At 38.9% G+C, this 16,907-nt stretch overlaps 3 protein-coding genes across 12 annotated transcripts in view; all 3 read right to left on the reverse strand.

Annotated features, from left to right (window-relative positions):
* Positions 1–9,669, reverse strand: part of LOC105939486 (zinc finger protein OZF) — a 38,492-nt gene extending 28,823 nt beyond the window's left edge. For 2 of the 4 annotated variants that reach the window (XM_036142219.1, XM_036142222.1), the window contains exons 1-2: positions 2,380–2,797; positions 2,064–2,214 (exon numbers count right to left, since the gene is read on the reverse strand). In XM_036142219.1, coding sequence (XP_035998112.1) covers positions 2,064–2,169 — 106 coding nt within the window. In that variant the 5' untranslated portion in view covers positions 2,170–2,214; positions 2,380–2,797. Of the gene's footprint in view, positions 1–2,063; positions 2,215–2,379; positions 2,798–9,222 lie in introns of those variants that run through there. The other 2 variants (XM_021308159.2, XM_036142223.1) reach the window with 2 other exon arrangements.
* Positions 1–16,833, reverse strand: part of LOC105939490 (zinc finger protein 771) — a 22,563-nt gene extending 5,730 nt beyond the window's left edge. For 2 of the 7 annotated variants that reach the window (XM_036142232.1, XM_036142231.1), the window contains exon 1: positions 16,605–16,832. Coding sequence is in view for 3 of the 7 variants with exons in the window: in XM_036142234.1 (XP_035998127.1) it covers positions 12,062–13,275; positions 13,696–13,792 (1,311 nt within the window). In the remaining 4 variants the exon portion in view is untranslated. Of the gene's footprint in view, positions 1–11,074; positions 13,276–13,695; positions 13,796–13,894; positions 13,994–14,084; positions 14,206–16,604 lie in introns of those variants that run through there. The other 5 variants (XM_036142234.1, XM_012881696.3, XM_036142236.1 and 2 more) reach the window with 5 other exon arrangements.
* Positions 6,050–9,053, reverse strand: LOC118564373 (gastrula zinc finger protein XlCGF28.1-like). The gene is made up of 2 exons (XM_036142225.1): positions 8,918–9,053; positions 6,050–7,578 (listed from the first exon to the last, which is right to left on the reverse strand). The coding sequence occupies exons 1-2, from the start codon at positions 9,018–9,020 to the stop codon at positions 6,221–6,223; spliced, it is 1,461 nt and encodes a 486-aa protein (XP_035998118.1). The 5' UTR covers positions 9,021–9,053; the 3' UTR covers positions 6,050–6,220.
* Positions 16,834–16,907: the final 74 nt, after the last annotated feature.

Consider the following 16,907-nt stretch of genomic DNA (forward strand, 5'->3'; position numbering starts at 1 on the left):
ACATGAACAGATTTATTTCAACAAAAGTGAAGCTAAAACTGGGGTGTTGAATGCAGTTTGGTTGAACCTCACCCTTGTGCTGGAGCACCTAGAAGAAATGTTTGGGCATAACAATGGAACCAGTGCAAAAACACCACTGCTGACAATCAGATAAACCACCAGCCCATTTCCGACTGTTTCAGCACAAGCTGCATTTTATGTAAATACGAAATGCTGCATTTGTCCTTGTACATATTTTACTTCCAAGGACGTTTATTCTGTAAGTTTTTCTCATTTTTTCCCAAGACTTAAAAAGGTTGCTAGATATTTAATACTTTGTATTTCTTCTGAGAGTTTTACATTTTTGAGGGTGTCCTTTTGGGACGCTTATGTCTTGTTTTTCTTGTGTTTTTTTATTTTATTTGGGTATTTCATTATGGTTAGTTAACAACAATAAAGATTATTGAAAAGTTAGTTTAGAGCCCTGCTCCTCTCTCCCATACAGTACCTTCACTCAGACTTTGTCAGCAAATTAAAACGTAAAGCTTAATCAACAAATTGTTACCACCAGAATGAAATTGTATTCTGATTGAGAGGGCTGGTTTATGATCCATAATCCGATCAGCGTCCATCTAAACACTTGTTTGGATTAACTCATGAATTTACAGCGCTTTCCTGTGGAGGATGGGGCCGCAGCGCTGTGCAGTTCAGAACATTTTGGGATGATCATCATTTCCTCCCGCTCTCTCAACAGCAGGAGTTCTCAACCATCTCAGAACCTGGTGCGGGTCCATTCTAAGCGCTCAGGACAGTCAGAACCAACACACCTCCGGGTTTGTTGTTTTTTCCCCACTACAAAACTTCTGCAGTTGTTTTATGGAAATTCAACAACTCTGCTAAAGTCAGTGAGTTTCTACTTTGAATAAATCTTTGCGCAAGTAAAAGCACGTCATGATCGGATTATTTGATTTTGAGCCCATATAAACTGTGCATTCTGAATACTTTCTTTCCTTTTAAACTGAACACATTTCAATCCAAACAGGGAATGTTGCGCATGCAAACAAGCTCCTGTCTTTAACCAGCTAACAAGCTAACAGCTGCGTTAGACGAGCCATCTGGCTGATGTTCAGATGGCACCCCGAAGCACGACTTCGATCTGACAACGATCTGCAAAGTGAGGTAAACGGCTCCGCAACGTGGCGAGTGACGCATTAATCACGCAACACACGAATCGTGTGTTAGTAGCCGATTTTTATCGATTCAGCCCTAGTACACTCTTTATTCTATAAAATGCTGATGTACTGAACATTTGGGGCTCTCTTTCTCATTTTACCTTTTTCCTGCATCGTGATCAAAATAAGAGCCCAGTACTGAGCTGTACCATTTCTTTGGCTTGTTTAGATTAAATGTGTCAAAGTATAGTTTCATTTCTTACTAAAGAAGTCATTAATAAACGAAGACCCCTTCTTCAGAGTAAAAGATCAGGAGGACTACCTGATTTAACTACCATAGTGTAAATAGAACATTAACATCCAAAGGAAACCCTAAAAAAAGATTTTTAACCTTGATTTAAAGGATTTTGGGGTTGCAGTACTTTTACAGTCTTCTAGGATTTTATTTTTCCAGATAAGTGCTGCAAAATAAGAAAATGCTGCTAGACTTGAGCCAGAAGACCTGAGTGGTCTTGATGGTTGATACACTGATAACAAGTCTGTGATGTATTTAGGTGCTAAGCCATTCAGAGATTTATAGACTAAAATAAATATTTTAAAGTCTATTCTCTGAGATACAGGGAGCCAGTGTAAGGACTTTAGAACTGGGGTTATGTGCTCTACTTTCTTAGTCTTAGTGAGGACGCGGGCAGCAGCGTTCTGGATCAGCTGCAGCTGTCTGATCCACTTTTTAGGCAGACCTGTGAAAACATCGCTGCAGTAATCAGTTTGACTAATGATAAAAGCATTGATTAGATCCTGCTGAGACATTAGTCTTTTAATCCTGTTAGTGTTCTTCAGAGATAAAAGGCCAACCTTGTAACCGTCTTTAGGTGATTATACATTCTACACAAACCAATGTGTGTCACTTACTGAGATCGTTGTTGTCTTGTCTCTTCTCCAGGTCTGATGAGGATGCTGCAGGTATGGAGGACACCAAACTGGGTCCTCCATGGTCCTCTGCTTCAACCTTCATCATCCAAGACCTTTCTTGCTCCACTTGGGATTCTCCTTTTCACAATTCCTGTTTGCAAAATGTAAGTGTTTTAGTAGTTTTTTATTTTATTTTGAAGTGTGAAAGTAGAACCAGACACAAATAGGGATTAAATAATATAAGATAAAATGTTTGAACAGAAAATGTAAACAGCAGGAGAGCAGAAGTGATGCTGCAGAGCAGAGAGTCTGATACCTTGGTCAGCAGCTCTGTGTCCTCTCTGGAACTGTCCCCAGTCTCTCGGTCCTCAGCTGGACAACAAGGTTAGAGGAGGTGTCCACAGAGGATGGAGTCTGTCCTGCATACTCTCATTAAGTCGGAATATGGATTCGTCTTGTAGCGCTAAAATTTGGAGTTTTAAAAACATTAACGCAGAAAATGCAGATTACGTCTCTGCTGTTTGCAGCTTTAGCTCCACGGTGGCTAACAGCCCATTCGCCTTGCTAATCAAAGCGAATCATCTAATGTACAGTTAACTTCCGCAGAAAATAAAACAATAATTTCAGCGGCTCGAAAGAAGCGAGCAGAAACAATATCTCCAATCGAACAAAAAGCCTGAAACACCCCAAGTGCTTTGCACAATGTTTAAAAACGGTTTACTGCTGAAGCTAAGCTAGTCTCTTCTTCTTCTTCTTCGTCTTCTTCTTCTTGTGTTTTATGCCGGTTAGAAAACAACTTCAAGGAGCATTACCGCCACCTTCTAGATTGGAGTATGGCTCAGTATCTATCTACAAAAATTATGTTCTTTTGAACGTAACTTATTCTTCTAAAAAACCTAAAAATACTATCAAAAATTATATAATCTTTGAAGTATTTCACTTATTGTGGTTTTATTTCTGTGCAGATTTCTGACTAATATTTCTCTCTCCTGTGAATAGTTATTCCAATCCAAGAAAATATGTGCTAAAGTTTCCAGTGTATGGAGAACTAACTTTGACACATTTAAAAAATAAAGGAATAAATACAGAAATAATCTATAAATAAGCATACAAATAAATGCACAAAAGTGCAGCAAATAAATAAATGCAGGCAGTAATTTAATTATACAAAGAGATAAATGTATCTCTTTTAATTTAGAGTCTTTACTTATGTACTTTTGTAATAATTACCTTGTTAATCTATTTTCCACGATAATTTCAAACTTTACTTGTTTATACATGTATTTTTGTTTTAAAACTCTCAAGCTGCAAATAACAGCTAAAGATTGTGTAACCAAAATCCACCCGAGTGCCTGAGCCGTTATTCAGAACTACCAATTCCTTACTTTCAATTATTTCTTCTAATAACATCATGTTACTGTCATCCTGACAGCCCCACAAAGTGCTGTGAGAATTCCCCACACCAAACAATTTTTCCTCTCAAATGGTACAGGATCGATTCTAGTTTTTGTCTAATTGCTTACATTGGTTATAATACTATAATACTGCTTACATTGGTTATAATACTTTCCTCATTTGGCCAAACAATAATAATTTCAATGATAATAAATCCAATTTCAATAATAATAAATCCAACAATTTCTACGTTAAATCATGTTGTGTACAATTCTGATTGTTTTCAATGAATATAGCTTTTCCACTGCCTTTCACCCTGCCTTTAATTAAAGTGAGTATCCGTATATGATCAAATCCAACGATAGTTTGAGCCATTTTTTTTTTTTTTTTTTTTTTGCTTACATGTTATATCCGTTTTGTATTTAAGGTTTTAATGAATCCTTTGAACTCCTGGCCGTTTGCTATCAGATTGTAACACCGTTATGCAATGGTTTGAGAAGCCCCTTTAGATGAGCCTTCCCCATGCCTAAGATCAGCAGGGATCTTTTCCCAAGATAAATATTTCACATTAAAAAACTTTGCAGCTGCTTTTATAATGATCTTTATTTTCTCTGTTTTAGCCTCTGCTTGTTCTGACCGGTTGACCATGTAAGGAAGGATGGAATTAATTTGTCCAATGTAACAGTATGATGGCTATTATCTGTAACTCCCAGCCCAGAGTGGCTTGTTTCTGGTATCGTTTCCTTATTCCTTACCATGTTAACTGCTTCTGCATATTTAATTCTCTTGTCTGTTCTAACTTGTTAAATTTCAGCTGCCTATTTCTTCCCTATTCACCCTGCATCTGCTGCAGTGGCTTCATCTCCACATCTACCACACCTTTGTTTGCCCTTACACATATTGGCAGTGTCTCTATCCATATCTTTGACACTTGTAGCATCTGAGAGGCATAAATTTATGAGGGAGTATTTTTGTCTTGGAAACCCAGTAAAACTGATGCACTTTTTCTCCATTGCTAAAAGCATGTAGTTGTTTAATGCCTATTATTTCTCTTTTTATTGCTTTCTTCTACTCGTCAAGATTTCCCCCACAGAAATCCCAGAAATAACTCCTCTTGCTCCTTTTTTCCCCAACAAGCTTCATTTCCAGCACTTCTTTTTTGCACACCACTTATAGCTTATACACCTGTTCAGGTTGTAACCCGTCTCTCACCCAGCGAACACTGGAGATAGGCACCAGCAACCCCCACGACCCCATGAGGGATTAAGCGGGTCAGAAAATGGATGGATGGATGGATCCCTGTAACGTCATGGTAGCAGTTAAAGATGACCCAGGCGCAGAGCATTGTATAAGCAAAGTTTATTCATAATAAAGATAACTTAAAAAAATCCCTTAAATAAGAGATGAACCAGAAGACACAGAACATAAGTCAAATCCAAATGTTGTAAATTAATTAATAGAGCAAAACTTATAAAAGAAAACTTTATAGATGGTGCACTTGCTGTGGACAGATACTCTGCTCCGACCGTACATAAACTACTCATATTGGATTTTAAATATGAGCCAAAAGATTAGTTCATGCCTCCAACTTTTACATGCTCACACATATCTATCCAAAATCCTACACCCAAATTTCTGAATTTGCAGCTTTTTCATTCTGATCCTGTTAGTGTTTTGTCAGGAAAACATAAATCCGTTTTCTAGCCTCTAAATGTCCTGACTTTAGAGGAAAGTGGGATTTCATTATGAACCGCTCAGCTTCCACTTCAGATAGGTGGGTTTGTGTCAAAGTGGTTCCACTGAGGTATTACAGACAGAAGCTCAAGTATCTTAGTTATTTACAAATTCCTGATTTAATTAGCTCTTTAGTTTGGCTTATTTAATCTTAAAAAATTTTCCTGTCGCCATCTTCCAGCATCAGGCAGCTCCTGCAACACCCAGTCACTAAAATGTTCTTCATCAGGACTGGGCTGGAAATGGGGAAACAAGCAGAAAAAGTCCAAAGAAAATTTCAGGAAGACTTTAAATAAAAACTACTGATCAAGACCACCTAAAAAACTATGGCCGGGTTGCTTGGAAGGAACATTTAGAGAAATGAGAGGTAGATCAGGCATTTTACACAGCACTGACAAAGACATGATGGCATTAAGATTCTTTCTTCCATAAAACCTTGGTTTTAGTCTGGTTAATTAAACTGGATTAGCAAAAAATATCTTCAGAAGCAATAAATTAACTTGACCCAAACCCCATGTTGTAAATATGTATTAATTAAAGAAAACGTAACAGTAAAACAAACAGCAGTTCACTTGTCAAGAACTGTTGTAATGAATCTCGAAAATACTTAAACTGACATAATAAAATAAATAAATTCTTAACTGAGCAGTTTCTATAAAGAAAGAAAAGAAGAAAAGATCAGTTATTTATGGGTTTACTTGGAGCTGGGACTACTTTTATTGGGAGAAGTCTGTGTGGATGTCTTTTGTGTAGTGAGAGCCAGGACAGTGACGTAAACTAGGGCTGAGTTAAAAATTTTTTTTTTCCAATTCTGAATCGATTTTCATATTCATTCCAAATGATCGATTCATAAAAAAAATGCATTTAAAAAATGCATTTTCCACTAAGCTTCCACATGTCACCTAACCTGACGAGCCAGATGAATTTTGTTTCGCTTAGCTCCAGCTAGCTTCACTCACATCCATCTGGGACCTCTCCCATAGATATTGATTTCTTAGCTCGGCAATAAATCTTGAACTGAGCCGTTTCTATTGACTGTGGGCTCTCTTGTGTATTTGGAGGCTATCCTTGCGTGTAAAACGTGCACTACAAACACTGCAGCTAAAAGGTTTTACTCCTGAGTGGGTATACATGTGTGCTGTAAGATGTGCCTTTCGCATATGTTTTTTTCCACATTCGTTACAGACCCATTTTCCTTCCCCGGTGAATACCTTCCGAATTTTTACGTAATTTGGCATGTGAGTTGACATGTGATGCGTTAGTTCCGAGTTTCGATAAAACCTTTTATCACACTTATCACACACAAATTGTTTTCCACTTGTGTGGCATCTGATGTGTCTCATCTGAGTTCCCTGCCGAGTAAACCTGGCTCCACAATAACTACAGCCGAACAGTTTCACGCCAATGTGGGTTAACATGTGCGTTTTAAGATCACCACTGAGTCGAAAACATTTGTCACAGTTACTGCAGGCAAAAGGTTTCACTCCTTTATGAATCATGATGTGGCTCTTTAGAGCTCCTTTGAGGGAAAATGTTTTACCACATTCCTTACACTCAAATGGTTTTTCTCCTGTGTGGCAAACCATGTGTATACGAAGACCGTGCTGGTAGCTAAATGTTTTACCACATTCACCACAAGTAAATGGTTTTTCTCCAGTGTGGATTCTCATGTGTTGTTTAAGACTGTGTGCTTGCCTGAATTCTTTGCCACAATCACAACAAGCAAATGGTTTTTCTCCAGTGTGGATAGTTATATGTGATCTAAGGCGAGAATGATTCTTAAAAGTTTTACCACAGTCTTTACAGACAGCTGCTTTCTTATTAGCTTTGCCTCCTGATTGCTTCTGATCTGTATTTTCTCCTGAATGACATTTCAGATGTTTCAGGTATGATTGTTGGCATGCAAACTGTTTATAACACTCTGTGCAGCTGAAGAGTTTCTGGACAGTTTTACCTCCCACACTGCTGCTTACCCCTGACTGAAGAGTCCTGGTTTCATCACTTGCTACAGTTTCAGATCCAGAACCTGAAAGGTTGTCATCATTATCATCATCATCCTCCGAGCTGTGTTCAGTCTCGGAAGAGTCAGAAGAAGTTCTATCATTTGGCTGTATTTGAGTATTTGCACCATGTTCTGTTTTCACTGGTACAGCTGAGCTGCAGGTTGGAGTTTCTGTCTCGCTGTTGTCTTCAGTTTTGAGTTGATGAAGTTTTGATAACTGCTGATTCTCTTCATGCTCAATCTGCACAGCAGATTGTTCTCCTTCCTGGAGGTTCCACCGTTCTTCTTCCTTCTTGATCTGGAGGAGTTCTGGGTTCTGCTGGTCCAAACTGGAGCTCCAAAGATCAGGAACCTCTTCTTTAACCACCAACAGCTGCTGTTTATCTGTGGGAGACACATGGATATCATGATTAACCAGGATCTTTTATAACCCTACAAATATATTTTTATAATAAAACTAATGTTTCTGTTGCAATAATAATAATAATAATAATAATAATAATAATAATAATAATAATAATAATAAGTTTAGAAGTTCAGGTATCCCTCCCAGGTCTCAAAGCAACTATGAATGAATTAATCTTAATGTCAAATTTTTTCCTTGAATACAACTCAAAGTTTGCAGGTTCTCAACACTGCTGTGTCGACCAAGTGTGGTTTAGAGAATGAAAGGTTAAACTAAGACTCTGGGAACCTTTGAACTACAAGATTGCTGTTTTGTTTAAGGGGATATGCATGTCAGCTGTTTGTCTGGCTGTGTTTTTGGGATCTTCTTATCTGAGATTGTGAGTTCTGTTTTTCAATCAATTTGGTTGTTTTTTTGAGCGCTACACCTGCTGTTTGTTTCTGGAGCGCTGTTGCTCTGCTAGGGTTCCTGCAGTTCGAGTCCTTTGCAGTGTGTAGCTTCTGCTGGTTATTGCTTGTTACCGTGTTTTCATTGTATACATTGCATTTGTTTGTGTGTTTTAGTAATGATATGCACTACTTTTGGTTTTTAGATACATTTGGTGCTGGTGCTAGAACTTTTTGTTCTGTGCTGTAGCACCAGTGCTATAAGCTAAAAGTTTGCTTACTGCCCTGCAGAACAGTAACATCCCAAGGCAACCCCAAACAAACAGGTTTTTAAACCTGACTTAAAGGAACTCAGGGTTCCAACACTTTTACAGTCTTTTGGGATTTTTATTCAAAATTAAGTGAAACATAAGAACTAAATGCTGCTTCTCTGTGTCTGGTTCTGGGTACATAGAGTAGACTTGAGCCAGAAGACCTTAGTGGTCTGGAGGGTTGATACACTGATAACAAGTCTGTGATGTATTTAGGTGCTAAGCCATTTAGGGATTTATAGACTAACAGAAGTATTTTAAAGTGTATTCTCTGAGATACAGGGAGCCAGTGTAAGGACTTTAGAACTGGGGTGATGTGCTCTACTTTCTTAGTCTTAGTGAGGACGTGGGCAGCAGCGTTCTGGATCAGCTGCAGCTGTCTGATCCACTTTTTAGGCAGACCTGCGAAAACATCGCTGCAGTATTCAGTTTGACTAATGATAAAAGCATTGATTGGATCCTGCTGAGACATTAGTCTTTTAATCCTGTTAGTGTTCTTCAGAGATAAAAGGCCGACCTTGTAACCGTCTTTAGGTGATTCTCCATAATATAAGCCAGTTTACAACCTTCAGCTGAACGTAATTTGCTTGATTCTACACAAACCAATGTGTGTCACTTACTGAGATCTTTGCTGTCTTGTCTCTTCTCCAGTTCTGATGAGGATGCTGCAGGTATGGAGGACACCAGACTGGGTCCTCCATGGTCCTCTGCTTTAATCTTCATGATCTCAGACTTTCCTTGCTCCACTTGGGATTCTCCTTTGTTTGCAAAATGTAAGTGTTTTAGTAGTTTATTTTATTTTGAAGTGTGAAAGTTGAATCAGACACAAATAATAAATAAATAATATATTCAGATAAAATGTTTTAACATGAACTGTAAACAGTAGCAGAGCTGAAGTGATGCTGCAGAGCAGAGAGTCTGGTACCTTGGTCAGCAGCTCTGTGTCCTCTCTGCAACTGTCCCCAGTCTCTCGGTCCTCAGCTGGACAACAAGGTTAGAGGAGATGTCCACAGAGGATGGAGTCTGTCCCGCATAAGCTCACAAAGTCGGAATATGGAATCGTCTACCAGCACTAAACTTTTTAAAACTTTTCCGCAGAAAATGCTGATCACGTCTCTGCTGTTAGCAGCTTTAGCTCCACGGTGGCTAACAGCCCATTCGCCTTGCTAATCAAAGCTAATCATCTGATGTAAAGTTAACTTCCGCTGAAAATAACAAAATAGTTTCAGCGACTCAAACGAAGCGAACAGAAACATTAAAACAATCGAACAAATAGCCTGAAACACTAACCACACACTTGTTTTGCACAATATTTAATATGGTTTACGGCTGAGGCTAAGCTAGTCAACGTTTTTTCTTCTTCGTGTGTTTTTACGGCGGTTAGAAAACAACTTTAAGATGTATTACCGCCACCTTCTAGATTGGAGTGTGGCTCAGTATCTATCTACAAAAATAATAGTCTTTTGAACCTAACTTGTTCTTCTCAAAAACCTAAAAATATAATCAAAAATATATCCCCATATTTTCTTTGAAGTATTTCCATTATTAATTTTTTTTAATTTAATTAATTTTTTATTCCTGTGCAGATTTTTGCGCAGAGAAGTGCTGTTTCTTCCAGCACTTCTCAATTCTCCTGTTCTATAAAACCATCTGTCTTTTCTATTTTCCTGCCGCTGTTTTTACCATCTTTTATCTTCTTTATGGTTGCCTTTTGCTTCTGTCTGATTGACCTTTATATCCATTTCAGCTAAAACATGTCCGATAGCTTTCTTTGCAACTTTATCTGGCATTTAATTTCACCTAATCTCAATAAAAGCCAATATCCAAAAGTTTTTATCCGTTTCAAAAGGTTTATTGAAAGGAATGAGAAGTGGCAGATGAGGCAGGCAAGCAGAACCAGACTTGGACAGGTGTTGAAGCCACTGATGTGTTTCCAGCGTGAGCAGAGCAAATAACAGAATCCCCCAGGAGTCTTTTCTTCAAGGCGATACGCACATAAAACATGAAACCAGACTGTAATTATGGGTTTTAAATAAACATATAAACATACAGTATATAATATTCACATTCTGCAAGTAGGTCTGCTGTTAAAACAGTAATGGGCTGCTCCAGATGGCTGACTAACATGAAACACAGAGCTTTCAGCTGAAACAAAAAACAAAAAAAACATACTATAGCTAATGGTCTCTCATAAAGGTAAATCAACTAGAGTGGGGTGGTTAATTATGTCATAGACTTTAAACCAGTCTGCCAAGAGTGGCTTTTTATTTTAATAACGGCGCCTATTTAAAGTTGTCAAAACTGTGACATCTGCAACTGACATTTTGAAATTCATATAAATTCAAATATGATTGTGAAAGAAAGGGTATGTGTTGCATTTTTAAATGCAACAGTAACAGACCACTGTGAGTTTAGTACCATAATATGAAAAAGCAGAGGTCTCTGCCTCCTACATTGATCAGTGGTTATACACAATAGATGCTCTGTTTACCCCCCCATCACTCATGGCAGATGTTGACGTTTTTCCTTAAATGTAAAACCTTTAATCAACTTTATGAACTGTATAATGACTTGAATCTTGATTAGATTGTCCAGAATTAAATCTAAAACTGCCTGTATGATTGAACTGATTTCATTATACATTGCTGGAGACAGGTTGTAGCTGTCTGTCTTTTAAAATTCCTTAAAATTTGATTTTTTTGTAGATTGGCACCAAATAAATGTAATTAAACCTCTGACAGAAAACAAAGAATCAATCAGCACACCAACCGAAGCTCCCGTGTCAAGCCTTATTTATTAAAAATGTTTCAGCCACGGTGCCTTTGGGAACAGGCATTATCTTCTGATTAAATCATGTGACAGATAAATCACCTGTTCACATATACACATAAAAAAAGCAAAACCATAAAAAAGACAACCACTGAATTCCATACACAATACAGGAAACCATTTAGCGAAAAGATTAAAATATTTCTTCCCATAGGACCTGTAATCTCATATTCAACGTTTCTAGGACCTCCTTCTATGATTAGAGGGACTCTCAAAACTTCAATATCCCTTCAGTTTTTATTTTTTAAAGAACTGTGCTTGCATCCTAAACCGTTATTGGAAAAAAAAAAAAATCAAAGAAAAAAACTGAGACAAATAAAAACAATTCAGGGGAAAAACTGTTTAATAAATGACGACGATCCTTTACAAGCAAACCAATGAATCTGTTTGTCATAAATTCAAGTTGTGATGTTTCAATTTACAACGTATGCTCATTTAAAATAAATTGATGCAAGAAGCCCTTGACTCTTTATGTCCTTTACATAAAACAATAACAAAGTCTGGACACTCAAACCAACTTTCCATAATTATCCAGACTTGAGACCTGTCAAATCCACACTTTTCCAGACAATGTAGGAAGCTCGGAGTCAATGAGCAGTTCATTAGCAGACCTACGCACAACCTAAAGACAGAGAAGGCAGGTCAGCCATTAGTTTAGCTCTGTTGGAGCAGAGACTCTCCTAAAACATGCATGAAACCGTCATGGAGTTGATACCCCCGACCGAAGGGTGAGTAAGAGTAAATACTTTCCCAGGGAGGCTGAGGAGTGTGATCCCTCGACAGCTGAAACACACTAGCCCCTTTTATTGAAATGTAAGACAGACGCCTTCGACCATGCTTCTCAAAACACAGCTTATCTGTGACATCTTTATTTGTTTTTTCCTGGTTACCTTCATGTAGCCTATGAAATAAATATAAAAAAAACTGAGCAGCTTCTACTGATTGTGAAACCTCCTCCTGTGTCTCTTCAAAGCGCTCTGCCACTTGAACAGGACCCCACAAACATCACAGCTGAAGCTCTTGTCTCCCGTGTGGGTGATCATGTGGCGCGTTACGTGGGACTTGTGGACGAACCTTTTCCCGCACTCGTCGCAGGCAAAGTTCCTCGGCGCCGAGCTGACCTTGTGCTCCCTGGAGTGCACCGGCGTGTGATACTTCAAGTCGGACCTCCTGTAAAATCTCTTGTCACATATGGCACAGGCGAACGGCTTCACGCCCGTGTGCCGGACGACGTGCCTCTTCAGCGCTCCCTCTCGGGTAAAGCTCTCCCCGCAGTGCTGGCAGGCGAACGCTTTCACGCCGAGGTGCGTCACCACGTGCGCTTGGAGGTAGCTGCTCAGTCTGAAGCGTCGGTCGCAGAAGCTGCAGGCGAAGGGTTTTTCTCCTTTGTGGATCGTCATGTGCTGGTTCAGGTTCCCCCTCAAGCTGAACTTTTTGCCACACTCGTCACACTGAAACGGCTTCTCGCCTGTGTGGCGGGCCATGTGGCGCTTGAGGTGATACAGATAGTAAAACGGTTTCCCGCAATCGTCGCAGACGAAGAGCTTCTTCTCGTCGCGGGCTTTTTGCGACTCCGCGTTCGGCTCCGTTGTAGAAAGGTCTGCCTCGTCCAAGCATCTGGAGGACGTTTCTCCTGACAGACGAGTCCCGCTTTCCCCCCAGTCTTCATCCTCCGATCCAGAACCCGACAGACGAGCGGCGCGACCTTCGCCATCCTCATCCTCACCGCTGACTTCCGTCTCAGAAGAGGCTGAAGCGTTTTCATCAGTTGTTGGACGTATATCAGTATTTGCACCCGGGTTCCCGTCTGGTTCTGGTCCCCCGCAATCCTCCCTATGGGGTTCTGTTTCCATCTGCTCAGCTGATCTGCTGGCGGGAGACGCCGCCTCCCTGCTGTCTTCAGTTCTGACGTGTTGATGCCCTGACGAGGGAAGATTCTCATCGTCGTCTTCGATCTTCACCGTAACAACAGTGAAGGGGAAACTGGTGTCGTCCGGCTCTTCCCGCTCAATAAGCCGCCCTCCCTCCGGATCAGCCCACCGTTCCCGGTCTTCCTTCTTTACCTGAAGGAGTGCTGGACTCTGCTGGCCCAAACCAGAGCCCCGCGGATCAGAGACCTCTTCTTTAAACACCGACATCTGATGCTCGCCTTCAGGAGACACATGAACACGAGGGTTAAATGGGATTTTGCAATCACGTACGTTTTTTTCTGTTGTAATAACTTTAAAAATACACATCTCCTTCACTGATTAAAGCCACTGAGGGACAGATTGAATAAGCATTGAGTTTTGTGTAGTTTTATTTTTTTATAATCAGATATTTCCTGATAATTATGATCTTTTTATCTTTCTAGTTACCAATGACTTATATCTCTGAGCATTTATTATTTTAAGAATAACTCAACATTTTTCCTCCATTCACTGCTGGTGTTTAAACAAAAGAGGTCATTAACACCCTAGCATCATTTAGACTTGCTGGTTGGTGTCAAGCGTGTTTCTTCCTATATTTGCTTCACTGGAAGATATATTTTTTTTATTATTGCTGCTAAACTCCCACAGAAGAAAGTCACCTTCATCAGAAGAGTTGGTGGTTTCTTCAAACATAGATGTTCTCTTCAGTCCATTGTTTTCTCTCCAAAGCCTTTTACTGCAATGTGCATCAGCCATCTGCTTTTATTTATTTAACGTGACAAAAGGTAACATTTTTATCTGTATTCAAGTAAACTTTAGATTAAACTTTTTTTTTTATATATTAGATTTTAATTTTACCTATTGATCTGAGGAAGGTCCGTGGCTGAAGGTTTATCTTGCAGACGTCTTCTGAACTTGTTGGAGAAACAGTCTGGCTGACTTGGTTCCTTTTAAAGGCTGACGTGGAAGTGAATAAAGGCAGTGAGCATAAGAGATGCTAAGATTACTCAGGACAGTATGTAGAGGATTTTAAAACCTGAAAACCAACCTTTAATGAAATGCTGCAGGTAGATGTAAGCATAATTCAGAGCGTGAGCAGGCTTCCAGGACCGGTTGGTTGCAGATTCGCTCCAGCCACATCCTCTCTGCACTATCTACATCTACGCCACCTGCAGACATAAGACTGATTTAGAAAGTATATGCTTCCTCTCATGTTAGGTGTTCTAACTAAAACCAAAGGATGAAGGGAAAAATCTCAGATGAGGCTATGATCTGAACTGAAGCATCACTTCGAAAACAGATCTGCTGCAGTTTTTTCAGGCAAGTCATGCATGGATCTGCCTTGCTGAATCCGATCCAGAGCTTTAGATTAGATTAGATTCAACTTTATTGTCATTACACAGGTACAGGTACAAGGCAACAAAATGCAGTTTAGGTCTAACCAGAAGTGCAATAGCAGCAATTGCAGGATAAACAATGGTTCCATAAGTACAGGACGTGGGTTTTTACTCAATAAATATAGAGATGGATACTATTATAAACAGAATTTACTGATAGATTTGTCCTATGAGTATAATATATAGATAACTAGTATTGTGAACTAAATTTACAGCTGGATGTGTACCAAATATAATATACAGGTGGTTATTACTATGAGTAGAGTTTTACAGATATGTACAATAGCATAATATACAGATAATTATTATAACAGAGTTTACATGTACTATGAATATATGTACAGGTGGCTATTACTATAGGCAGAATTGTGAGCATGATATACAGGTAGCTATTACTATTTAGTAGTTCAAAGGAAACAAGCACGCATTAGGTAAAATAAAAAATGAATACAAAACTATTAAAGACAAACTATTAAAGTAATTGAAGACAAAATTTAGTAACCCAGTGTTTCATGCAGGTTATTTCCATCTTTGCTTGCTGAACCAAAAATTGCTGCATAGGTCTGTAGCACATAGGCTTAGCACATTTTTCTTAAACCCCCCTACTAAGCTGCACACTTTTTAATTTTTTTTTTCAGTATGCCACTTCTACTAACAGTACAGTATTTTTTCTTATGTTGTAAATGTGTCGTTACTGTACAGTCTCTTATTCTTATTCACGCACATGAGAACCTGCATGCTTCCATTTGACTTTTCCTTTGCTGCTCATTCACCCGAATTACCACATTGAGGGACCACGAAGGATATTTCTATTCTTTTCTATATGTGGGAGATTCAAACAAGAGTAAAAGATAAGTATTGCCAAGGTGACACAGTGATGCGGCTGCTCGCCTTGTTGCCTCCCAGCATGCTTTTTTTTCTCTTCTCCCCATGCATGTGCAAGGATTGAGTGGCTATAAAAATGGAGGAATTGATACTATTAACTACTGAATAGGGTGAAGTTCAGCTTTACAAAAATTGCATCTCTTTTTTTATAACAAAGTTAAGTGTTTTTATAGTGATGATCCATTCATGCAGCGCACAAGGATAACTGTAGCGACTTCGATCCAACAACATGCTGCCCAAGCGGGTTTTTGTACTGTGACGCATCTCCAAGACATTGGATATTGTGACAATAAACTGTGGCTTAATAAAAACCAACACACTTATGATCAACACTGACAAATAAAGCAAAATGACATCCAAAAATAATAATCCATAATGACGATGATAAAGAAAGGCGGTGACTAAGACTGACGGTGATTATGATGACGATGAACAGACGGTCAACAGAAAAGTTTGCAAAAAAATCCATCACCCAGCTCCCTATTTGGCACGTCTGTATCCGCTAAATAACAATGAACCCCCTCCCCCCCAAGCAATCACCTGGGGTTTACGAAAATCTTACCACCTGTGGCCCCCAAAACTAATAAACAAAATATAAAACATTCACTTTGGCTCTTACAATGACCATCGTACGCCCTTTGACAATTAGTGGTTTATGGTTATCTTCTGTATTCTACTCATATTCTACTATAACAGAAAGTGTTTATAAGTCTCAAGTAAATGTTAAATTGCTTATAATTATTTTTATTTTAATAAGGGGTTAAAAAGCTTCATACAACACTAGGGCTAAATGGCCTCTTGTGTTGAGAAAGCAGAAAAAAATATAAATAACACTCAAGCATGGGAGCCATGAATGAATTCAGATATAGATTCTAAATAGATAATTATATTCAACTGCAAATTTAGATCAATTTGAATCCCCCACATTTGCATTAGGTTGATTATTAATGTACCCCAAAAATTTGACGTGACAATAATTTTGGATAATTATTTTTTTTGTTTATCTAATCTGCCTCAAGTTTAAATTAATTAATATCCTTAAACTTTTGATCAGAGGGGTACTGAACATTAACACTGAATTAACCACTTAACTCCAGTCTAACACTTTAGTTAGCTTCCTCCACAGAGAACGATAGCTGCTCACAATATATACAAAAAAATGTCATAGTAGCCTACGTGTACGATCTAAAATCAGTGAAAGTTGTGTATTCGACTCTTTCTGATTCATTCAGAGAAGCTCTCTCACTTCTCAAGTCAAGTCAGCGTGGCTGTGGCTGCAGACTCACCTGCAGAAGGACCATTTGTCTTTTCCGTCATTTCCCGTCATCAAGTAATGCTCGTTTTTATCCACCTGCACCACTTATCTTTGCTAGACTTAATTTTATACCCCTTTGCTTTGAATCATCTCCTTAACACGGACTTTGGAGAGTTCTCTTCTGACAAACGTTTCATGTTTACATGTTTGCATCTCCAACAACATGGCGGATGTTCTCGCGATGGGTTGTGGGTCACGTGTGACGTCATTATGCCTCGTTATGGGGGTTGCTTCTAAACGCCTAAATCTACATGGGTTTTGTTTTATACAACAA

This window comes from Fundulus heteroclitus, chromosome 10 (assembly GCF_011125445.2).
Source record: "Fundulus heteroclitus isolate FHET01 chromosome 10, MU-UCD_Fhet_4.1, whole genome shotgun sequence".
Lineage (NCBI taxonomy): Eukaryota > Metazoa > Chordata > Actinopteri > Cyprinodontiformes > Fundulidae > Fundulus > Fundulus heteroclitus.